The 11,247-nt window shown below is 42.4% G+C and overlaps 1 protein-coding gene across 3 annotated transcripts; it reads left to right on the top strand.

The window, feature by feature from the left end:
- Positions 1–802: 802 nt before the first annotated feature.
- Positions 803–8,411, top strand: cUnh2orf42 (chromosome Un C2orf42 homolog). 3 transcript variants are annotated; one of them, XM_084382686.1, is made up of 9 exons: positions 803–909; positions 2,732–3,872; positions 4,408–4,527; positions 4,688–4,789; positions 5,131–5,235; positions 5,367–5,474; positions 6,361–6,461; positions 6,818–6,980; positions 7,059–8,411. In XM_084382686.1, the coding sequence occupies exons 2-9, from the start codon at positions 2,765–2,767 to the stop codon at positions 7,295–7,297; spliced, it is 2,046 nt and encodes a 681-aa protein (XP_084238812.1). In that variant the 5' UTR covers positions 803–909; positions 2,732–2,764; the 3' UTR covers positions 7,298–8,411. The 3 variants fall into 3 exon arrangements, with proteins under 3 accessions (XP_084238812.1, XP_084238814.1, XP_084238813.1); XM_084382687.1 differs by having other exon boundaries at positions 807–909; positions 2,700–3,872; XM_084382688.1 differs by lacking the exon at positions 4,688–4,789 and having other exon boundaries at positions 7,059–8,409.
- The last annotated feature ends 2,836 nt before the right edge of the window (positions 8,412–11,247 follow it).

The raw sequence follows: 11,247 nt of genomic DNA on the forward strand, positions 1-11,247 counted from the left end.
CAACTGTAGGACTATTCTATATATTATCAGTGGATAATTAAAACTTGTGCGTTCATGTAAAAGCAGAGTTTTACTGTTGTAGTTGGTTGAGGTGGAGCTCATTTTGAACTAGGCTACTTTGTAAAGTAGTGCAACTAATGATTATTGTCATTATGGATTAATTTTTACATTTATTAATTGATTTGTTTGTATAAAAACTTAAACTGGGGAGAAATGCGGTCAGAATTAGGCTGCCCAGAGCCTAAAGCATCGCCTTCACAATACTTGTTTTTCTTCCAACTATTAGTCCTGAGTCCTAACCTCAAAAAGTAAAATATTTTAAGTATTGAAGTACCTGAAATTTGTACCCAAGTACAGTAGACCTACTTGAGAAAAAATATCAATATCAATACAATATAACAATATCTTGTAAATGTTTAAATGTTCCTGTTTCTTTCCTCCTTGATGACAGTAAACCTAAAATCTGTGGGTAGTCGACAAAAGAACACATTTAAGGACGCCATCTTGGCTCTTACTAAACACTAATTGACATTTTTCACCTTTTTCTGACATTTTATAGATCAGACAACTAAAATAATCATTAGTTGCAGCTTTAAATCCCGTACTATTTGTTTTAATAACAGCCAAACTACAGTGAGACTTTACCTGTCAAAAAAATGTCAACAAAAACTGAAGTAGAAATCTGAAGTCGAGCGTCTACCCGCCAACCTGCACAAACTCCACCTCCCGTGATGCAGCGCTCCAGGAAAGGCCGCCCCCTTTTTTGACCCACGTGACGGCCTCCGACCAATGGAGAGTGTCGTTACAGGCGCAATGCGGTTGTCGGGATGTAAGGAGGAATGGCGACGGTCGAGACGGTTTTGGAGGCCAGAGCACAGCTGAGTTTGACCAAACAGAAGCGGATCACAGGTAGTTTAAACATTAGCTTTACAAAACACGCACAGGAGCGTCATGTGTGAGGTCGGGCGTGTGTTCACAGCGAGGTGGACACACGGATACGTGATACGTCTGATGGAAAACGTTTTAACTGTAATTGATAGCAAAACTTAAGAAAACTATGTGTTTTTTTTAATTAAGGTGACCAGATTTTTGAAATAAAAACCGGCGCCATTTTAAGTTCGGTTTCAATGTATTGTTAAAATACTAACATTTATTATCTATTAAATATTAAAGTGGGACAGTTGTGGTTTCATGTATTTTGACCAACGCATCCTTTACTTTAACATTTAATAACAACACATCTGGAGATACGTGCTCTTCACTGGACAGGAAGTAGTGGAAAAAAAATGTAATCTGAAAAGTAACTAAAGCTGAGAGGAGGAGTAAATGGCACAATGTTTGCCTCTGAGATGTAATGGAGTAGAAGTAAAGTTGTGAATACAAGTACCTCAGTACTTACAGTACTTGAATAAATGTACTTAGTTACATTCCATCACTGACAAACAGTCACATTGTGAAAGACAAAGGAAATACAGAGTACATTAGGCTATCAGATGACATACTCTGGTGAACAGATTCCTATTGCTTTCCTCATTATTGTATTTGGTCTCGAAACATTTAGTTTGTGTTTTGTGAATATTTTTGGTCCCCAAAAACAATACGACACATTTCATATGACTGTTATTTCACATTCATGCACATACATACGTATTTGGCATCAGGCATGGGACAATATGACAATTTCATGTCATGATTATCTCGTCCAACATAGTAGTGATGCGCTGTATTATCCTGATAAGCATAAAAAATATTCTTAAATCTTTAAAAATAAAAGTTTAAATCGCACTAAAACATACTAGAATCAATTTAACCTTCACACGCAGACACACACCTCAAATAATCTTAAATAAGTGATCATAAATCAGAAGGTCTTCCTGCACAAATAAAGGATGAATAGACGGTGTCCAAGCAATGCCTTCAGCCATAGTGACAGGAAACCAATATTGGACTGCAGTCTGGAGCTAGACAGCTTTTTCAAGTCATTCGTGTGAGGATATTCACGACTACCCTGATAATGAAAATACCCCACGTTCGACTTATTGTGCGTCTCTTACCACAATAAAATCTTTGATCGTCTCAGCCCTGTCAAGAATAATAAATAGGCCGACTCTGTAATCATATCGTTACCTTTCCTCCTGCGTCTCCCTCGCTCGTCTTCCTCTCCACACTACCTGGTCTAAAAATAAGCTTGTGTTGATGTTATGGATTCACGTCACTTTCTACTGTCAGTAACACTAACACTAGTGTGAGCAAGTGGTTAGTGGAAGAAAACGCCACCAATTTTTACACATTAAAATATGTTTACTTGACTTTACTGTTTGTAAGCACTGAGTGGCTAAGTTGCATCGTGGGTAATGTAGGCGCCGGGTTTTGAAAAGGAAGAATGCAGAATAAAAAGGCGATATCTCTGATTCTGCTGTATCAGTTTCAATCGTTTGTTTTTAAATTGTCCATCAGCATTATAGACCAGTGGACTGCTTTTCAAAACTTGGTGCCTACATTACCCACAATGCAACGGAGTGACATCACTGGAGGCAATTTCTCAGATTACATGCAGCTTCCTCTGGAGCCACAAAAGGCTTCATACTACTTTTTTCACATTTCACATTTACTGCAGTAGTTTTTCTTTTTAAACTCGCCCGTCTGGTTATTTCTACTCGTAATATTCACTCATTCACCTTGTCCTGTTTTCTCCTCAGACATTTATGTTCGTCATTCTCTCTTTGTCAAGTTTTCCAGTTAAACCTTTAAAAAGACCCCGAAAATGGAAGCTGAAGTGACGGTGTCCTCCTCATCCAGCGTGGTCTCATCCTCTTCCACCCCACAGACCTCCACCACCCAGGCCAACCTTGCAGCAAAACAGAGAGACAGCAGAAAGACCACGTCCACGACTCCCGCTTTCCTCTCCAACCTGGGCCGGGCCACGCTGCGGGGCATCCGCAAGTGTCCTCAGTGTGGCATCTACAATGGCACCCGCGGGCTCAGCTGCAAGAACAAAGCCTGCGGGATCTCCCTCAGAAACGCTGCGACGGTGGCCCGCAGCAGCAAGTGTGCAGTGGAGGTGGTGAAGGTGATAATAGACAGTGAGGAGAGAGGGAAGGAGCGGGAGGGTGGAGGAGGAGTCCTGGTGGGTGGATTGGGTGGAGGAGTGCAGGTGTTTTCAGTGTGTCACAGAGGAAGAGGAGCCACAGCTACACAGCTGGGCTTTGTTGAGCTTGTTCCCACCGATACTGCCATCGCGACAGGTGACGGAGCCACCCTGCTGACCCGCATCAACCTGGGGCGTTGCTTCGTGCCTTCATGCAGGCAGGGTCAGAGGTCAAACCAGAGTGAGTCAGAATCAGCGGTCGCCAGCTCCAAACAGTCGTCTGACAGCCTCTGCGTCCACATCAAGCAAGCCATAGAGTGTCACAGCCGAGCGACGCCGCTGACCTTAAAGAGCTCCGTCCTGGAGGGGTTACAGGCCTCCATTCAGGCCAGGGAGGAGCTGTGGAGGCTGGCCACGGAGTCTCCAGGGCCCCTGGTGCAGCGCGTCTCAAGAGACACCCTGGTGGTGAAGTGCCACACAGACTCCCAGCATCCTCTGGGGCTGCTGCACCTCACCGTGGGCGCAGGTGGACTGTCTGAGGGCGTAAAGAGCGAGAGGCGGAGCAGAGAGCAGCAGCACGGTGTTTTCCACTGTGCCTGTCAGGTCAGCAGCAAGAGGAGTAAAGCTGGTGTTGATGGAGGAGGAGGATCCACCAACGCTCAGCCTCCTCCCAGCTCGGTGACATCACAGCCCTGCCTTCACTTCTACGCCTGTGTGTGTGCCTTCGCAAGCGATGAGAAACTGGCTTCAGAGTTCGCTGCTTTCATCAACTACACTCCCAGTGGTACAGTAACTCAAACTATTTTTAAGCTATTTTAAAGGAATAGTTTGACATTTTGGAACATTTGCTTTCTTTTGTTTAGTTTGTCTTCTTTCCAGGTCTCCACAGTGGAGAGGAGGTGATGTGGCTAAGATCTTATCTTATCTAAAGTTTTGTCATCCTGATTGTCTGTTTTGCGATATTGATTTATTCTGTACACAAGAGAGGGAGAAGGGATTCCTCTTGAGGTTTCTTACATTTTTTCCCTATAAGATGGGTTTTTGGCAAATTGTCCTTATCCAAACTGAGGGTCTAAAAACAGCTCAGACACACAAACTGACATAGAAGAAGTAGCGGCGTCGAGGGTCAACTGTCATGTCACGTTGCCTGTGTCTCAGCCAAAAAGCTGCACTTGAACACACCACAAAGACTACAGAAGACTACCGACTAGCTTGTACATTCCCGCCTGCATGAGAGGAAATAACTCTCCATACAACCAGGTGGCAGAAGCCTGTAATTGTCATGTTTATTAACTCACATCCTCATGGTTTCCTTTCAGGCGTGCAGCAGAGCCCGACCAGCAGAGTCATCAGTCCCAGTGAGAAGCCTCTGCATCAGGCTGAGACGTTCAACTCTCACCACAAAACAAAGAAACTCCGCCTGGATGACTCTCTCTCTGGTGGGCTCATCGTAACACATCCTGACAGATTTGTTACAAACATTTATCGCTCATTAAAACAGGATGATTCTCTAAAGCATGTTTGTCTGAACCCGTCCTCCCTTCTCTTTCTGTCTTTATCTTTCCCGACCCGTCTTTCTTTAATTTCCTGCCCCCTCAGTGGCCTCTCCCTCTGGGCTGGGGAAAGAGGGAGTGTCGGCCTCCGGCCCGAGGAGAGCTGGTCAGAGGAAAGGCCCTGGTGCTGGAGGGCTGAAGGCTCCAGGTGCTCCCTCCCTCCCCTCCTCACTGCCTTTTCATCTTTCTGCCGCCTCAATCTGCCTGTTAAAGAGCCTCACATCGTCTTAGACATCTGTCTCTATCTTTATCATCTAATCCTGCCGCACTAATCCTGATCCACCATTAAAAAGAACAGGGTCACACGCAGAGAACACAGAGCATATTTTAGTGAGACATTTCCAAGCCTCGTTAATTACATGTGACAGACAGACAAAAGCTTACAGACTAAATATCTGGTGGGCGGGTGGTCCACGTCGAGACAAAGAAGTTAATGAGCGAGTGTTTGTCGTGTCACTTGATCTTCTAATGCGTATGTGATTGTTCCAGGCAGTAACCAGGCCGTGGATGAGCGTACGGTGACGATGGGCTTCCACCAGTGGCTCTCCAGTGTCACAGAGAGGATCCACCAGACGATGCACTACCAGTTTGATGGTAAAGATGCATGTTGTTTTCGACTAGAAGATAAACTGTAGGGTCCTAAAGTCTGAGACGATAAGTAAAAATACTTCTATATTGCATTTGTTTTGATTGTAATTCAATTTTTTTTCTTGTTTTTCCGTCAGGGAAACCCCAACCTCTGGTGTACAACATTCCCCAGGACTTCTTCAACGCTCTGCAGCATCGCCTGTCGCTCGGCTCCAAGAAGAAGAGGCTGCCGAACTTCACAACAGGTGGAACAAATGTTTAAATCTGTAGCTGTTCATCGAGACGTCTCAGCTAAACACAGTGGTTGAAAGTAACTTTAAGTACATTTACAGACGACAAACAGATTTTCCTTCCTTCTAAACTTCTCAGATGGTTTCGTTGAAGCAATTCTTTGAATCTCCAAGAAATAAAACTACCCAATAATTCCCAAAACAGCAAAATATATGCGAACAGAACAAAAAAATGTACATTTTCGTCTTTCCAACCCTCATTAATCATCTCACGTCAAAACCACCATAATAATCTACCTACGTTTATATAAAATAATAAAAATTTGCTACAACAGTAAAATACGACTTAATACATGATGCATCAGCATTAAAGCAACATTATGTAACTTTCTAACCTTAAAATAAGGTAAAAAAAGTTACATAATGTTTGTAGTTGGCACCTATATTACGTCTGACAATGTGTTACAGACCTGGGATTTTTATATTTATGACAGTGGTGTTGCACTCAGACACTGTGGAGGGCGCCAGATTGCACAAAATGCCGATTTCTGTCATATACACAGTAGTTATGGGTGCAATTATTCTGAGACTGAGACCAAAGCTGTGATAAAAACGTCCCCGGGCCCGAGTCGCGGTCCCGTCCTCCTGAACTATGTCACATTCTGTTCACATCCAACAGTGTTTTTATTGATTTAATTTGCTTTTCTGATTGATTCATAAAGTTTCTTGAAGACTTTTCACATCTCATCCAAGTGGTTTCTTGACAAGTCCAGTTGGCAACATCACAGCACTTACAATTACTACATTTACTTTGTTAGATAGGATCTGAGTGCATCTTCCACCAGCGGTGAACAAACACAGACTCTCTCTTTCTTTCTTCGTCCCTTTGTGTGGACGTCAGCGTTTGTGAGAAACGATGGACTTCCTCTCGGCTCGTTCTCCAAGTACACCTGGCACATCACCAACCTCATGCAGGTCAAGCGCATCTTCGACACTCCAGAGGTAAACTCTCTCTCTCTCTCTCTCATGTAAAGGTGTAATATTTCTGAGTTTGTGAATTACCTCATTAATATTGTAAATATAAATATATATATTGAGCTGACCATTATTATATTAATAATATGTATTGAATTTCTTCTCCAAAACTACACAGTGCTCCTTTAATGTGCACTCAGAGTAACAGGCCTAATGAAAGAAAACAGCACGTTGTGTTTTTCATAACTTTGCTTCACAGGCTGAAATAAATATCTCATCATACTAAGTTGTATATAAATTCTGTTATACTACATAAATATGTATAAACCTACGCTTTAAGTTGCACTCTATTAACTCTCTCCACATCACCATCCGTCCACCAGTTGCCTCTGGAGCTCTACCAGAGTTTTGTAAAGAACGTCGACGGCTCTTATTCACGTTTTCGCTGCCCCGACCCTCCGCCTGAACCTGAGCTACCAGAGGGATTCAGGATGGATCGACCGCAGGCGATACGACCGATGGAGCTCCGCACCTTCCTCAAAGTCGGTAAGTGACTTCTGCTTTTTTTCCTCTCCGAGAACTCAGTCTGCACACCTTCATCAACACCGTCGTACGTCTCTGCAGGACCAGGCTCGGCAGATCAGAAGGAGGCCAGTCCGTTTGTGATCGAGTGGATCCCCGACGTTCTCCCTCGCTGTCAGATGGGAGAGCTCAGGATCAGCTTTGAATTCGGCCACCAGCAGAGCGGCCAGCAGGAGCACTGTGAGAAGGCGAGCGCGGCGGAGAAAGGAGGTCGTAACAAGTCGGACTCGAGCCAATCCAAACTCAAGAAGGCTATTGAAATCCTTCAGGTCGTCGTCTGACGGCCCAATCAGATCTGGATTATTATGACTCACTGACAGTTTGTGACTGACCCGTATTTCTACGTTATATCATGCAAAGTATGATGGTTTGGTTGGATAATCAATTGCCATAAGAGTTACACAGTATAATATTGATCAACCTGTAGTGGACTCATCATCATAATGCCTTTTATATTAATGCTAAATGTTCACACTCATGAAGTGAATGAAAAAAACAAAATAAAGTATATTTTTGGAAAGATGTCTATTTTTAAACGTATTGTGTAAACATATTAACTCAAGACAGACCAAACCGTAAGAGTTCAAGGTCCAGCGTGTGCGATTTAGTGGAATACCCCTCGCCTTATCCTCCGTACCCTCCCCTACGATGGCCGCTAAAAACGTGAAAGTCCCTCTTCAGAGTCGGTGTTTAGTTTGTCCGTTCTGGGCTCCTGTAGAAACATGGTGCACTCTGTGAAAGAGGACCTGCTACAAAAACTGATTTTAAAATGTGCCACTTTGTCTCTGATGTAACATCCTCACACTCTATGTCCCGCACACAACAATAACTGATTGGTAACAAGTCTCAATTTATAGCCTATAAACACTGAATACACTGAATCTGCAAAGTAATAGTACCTACATGTATCAGAATAAATGTAGTGGAGAGGAAGAATAAAGTAGTATCTCAAAATTGTACTTGACAACAGAACTTGAGTAAATTGTACTCAGGTTTTATCCCAAATATCAGTTTCCAGTCTCCTTGATTTCTAATAATCGTATCGGTGTCAGCCCTGACAAAGCCGTATCAGTCGACATCTAATCACAACATAAATAAATAAATGAATAATAAATAAATAAATGTGCTTTTTTCTATCGGAAAGGTTCATTTCAGTAAGTCCTAACGTTACCTGAAGGTGTGTGTTAACTTTTTTAAACACAGATTTTTGTGTTGTTTGTTTTTCTATGTATGCGTCAAGAAAATAAAACCCATTTAATGTATAAAATGTGTCTTTATTTGCAAAGAGAAATAACCCTTTTACTGTGATAGGAATACATGTGTTGGGTCCACCAAGGGCCACATGTTTTCACCTGTGTTTGTTTTTGTTGATTTGTCTGCACGATTACACAAAAACTACTGAACGGATTTCTACGAAACTTGGATGGAGGATGGGTCTCGGCCCAGAATAGACCCCATTCGGTTTAGGTGTGGATCCAGGAATTTTTTCTCTCTGTATTTAGTTAATTTCTTGGAATAATTCATGGATCTTGATAGAAAACTCAGGCGTATTTAGTTGGCTGGTTTCTATGATTGAATACAAATAATTATACATATATTAACATTATTTAATCAGTTTTTAAGTGTTTTGGTTTTATAATTTAATGTTTATTGTTATTTTATTGCTTGTATAATCTTTTATTCTTTATTGTTTATCATTTTAACAATCCATATTTTCTTGCTGTCTCGGTGTTCATCATGTTTTCTGTTTCAATCACTCGTGCAGCACTTCTGTAGCAGTCTTATTGTGAAGCACATGCTATCTTTTATTTTTATTTTAGCTGACTTTCAAGGTCCCTCTGGATTTACTGCAAGAGGCTGTAAAAGAAGTATATTTCAGATTCTTTATCCCCGAAGAGGCATTTTTGATTATTGGCAAAGTATTTGTGTCCTCTGGCATTCCCCTTAAATATATCTATTTTTTGTTTATATTTTTTGTGGGGCTGTTTTTTTTCAGGCATTTTCCTGCCAGCACTCCTGCACTTTGAAGTGCATTTTAATTTGTTTTAAAAGGTGCTGTACGAATAAAGTTTGATTCATTGATACAAATGATGGTGAGAAGTCAAATTCAGCTGTTTGAAACCTTTGTGTTCCCGTTAGTGTTGAATGTTTTAGCTCTGCTCTTTCGTGAGCTAATGGATGTACAGATTTTCACCAGCAGATGGAGGCATCATCCTGCTCTTTGACCAACAGGGGAACTGGTTTTACAAACCTTTTCAGTCAAACACCAATGGAGAAGTTGGCGTATATGAAAGATCTATTCAAACTTATTTACTTTGATAAAAAAAAAAAATCTGCGTAGAAAATTAACTGATATAGAAGAAAAATTTGGTGTTTAGCTGCATTTCATAATTTGGCTGGATCTGCCTTCCCTCCGTTCTGGGCACCACAAAGCAGAAATTACACACTCGCTGTGAGATATATCGCTGGAAACATCACACATGCTTCCGAAATGTGTCCAAATGTTCATGAATTAATTAAGATTACAAGTTAATACCATGAGAACATCACGCCAAATTATATGCACTCCTCAGAATAGCAGCTTGCACACTGTGTCTCTACATCAGGGGTGTAGGCGTACGAGAACAGTGCCAGCCCCCGGCCCTCGTTCCTCCCTCACAGGCCCCCAGGACATCAGTGTGAGCACAGCCTCTGCCTGCACAGGGGGGCCCGGCTGCCAGACAGCTCTCAGCAACTCGCTGAGCTGTTTATGTAGTCTGTCAGTCACAGAGACGGGAGACGCATCAATCCTCTCCTGGAAGGAAAAAAGCAGGCACATTGTGACAGAGAGGCTTCCTCCTGCCGCCTGAGAGATGTGTGACAGAGACGGGGAGGGGGGGCTGTGAGGAAGAGAGAGGGGAAATGTTTGCAAAGCAGCTCGATATTGATTTTAAAAAAGGAAGAAAAAAAAGTCCGCTGTATATTAAAAAGTAGCTAAATGTTTGGGTCTACAAGTTTGGTGACTGGGTGAACTGCTGTAGCTGCGAGCTAGCTGCTAACACGCTCTCAGCTTCTCTGTTTTCTCTCCACTGTTTTGTTGACTAGTTTAGCTCAGTTGCTAACGGGACTGTGAGTTCACACAGTTTGTTTGTACCTCGTGTTACAATGACTTTGCATTGGGCACAATGTCTCCAAAGTTATGTTTACTTGGACACTATTTCTTCATTCTGCTTGGCGATTTTAGGTCTGTTTACATGGGATGGGATGCATGCAGCAACACATTTAATCCGAACAACTGTGTGACTCGCAAAAGTGATGTTACGCCACGCATTTTTCCTCCTCTGCAAATATTTGATCTCTTTTGGATGGATATCAGAAGCCTCAACTGTAATAACAGCTTTACTTATTGAGATATTAATAATACTAAAAGTATAACAATGGTAATAATGACGACGATTAAAGTTTAGGATTCAAACCAACCACCAAAGTCTTTAGGATTCATCCTCTGGGGAACATGCACGTCTGTACAAAGTTTAATGGTAATCGGTTCAAGAAGTTTCAGTCTGAACCGACATGGTAGGCCGACAGCCAGGCCATCGCTCGATGCTGCAGGCGTGTCTAAAAAAGAGTTTGGTAAATACAGACAGAAAGACAAACTTTAGGTTTGAGCAATCCTCACAACCACACGTCAAGTGGAATGTGAAGTTCATGGCCGAGTCAGCTCCGTCCGTCTCTCTTATTATATGATTGAGCGGGAGGAAGCAGCCAAGACACAGCCGGCAATGACTGCATGTCTGTCAGCACCAGGCAGCAGACACGCACTGATGACAGCTCTCTTCCAGCTCTGTCAGTCCACATTATCCACACAGAAAACCATCTCGGAAGATCACATACAGTCACTGACACGCAGGCTGTGATCTGACTGTACCTTCCACTGTCTTTTGTAACACATATTTTGTTGTTGAGAGCACGTTACATCATCTGGAAACCACCCATCACAGCTGTTTTATTTCAGTTATGATTCCTCCCACCTCTCATTAATCAGAACTGTGCTCATTAATCTTCTTTACTCTTTCATTGCCCATTTCTTTCATCATCCTCTAATGCCGTATTTGTTTAAGGATAATGCACAATACACAGAAAATACTCTGAGTAAGCCAATACGTGTTTCCATGAACACAGGATGGTTTCAGACTGTCATTGCACAATAGGCAGCAACCCTACAGGGAACTTTATGGCATTTTTCTGGCCT

Source organism: Pagrus pagrus, assembly GCF_965226575.1.
Source record: "Pagrus pagrus genome assembly, chromosome: 19".
Lineage (NCBI taxonomy): Eukaryota > Metazoa > Chordata > Actinopteri > Spariformes > Sparidae > Pagrus > Pagrus pagrus.

Coding starts and splice junctions, on each gene's coding strand:
- cUnh2orf42 (XM_084382686.1), top strand. CDS start 2,765: ATGGAAGCTGAAGTGACGGTGTCCTCCTCATCCAGCGTGGTCTCATCC. Junction 3,873..4,407: donor CATCAACTACACTCCCAGTG/GTACAGTAACTC, acceptor GTTTCCTTTCAG/GCGTGCAGCAGAGCCCGACC. Junction 4,790..5,130: donor TGGAGGGCTGAAGGCTCCAG/GTGCTCCCTCCC, acceptor TGATTGTTCCAG/GCAGTAACCAGGCCGTGGAT.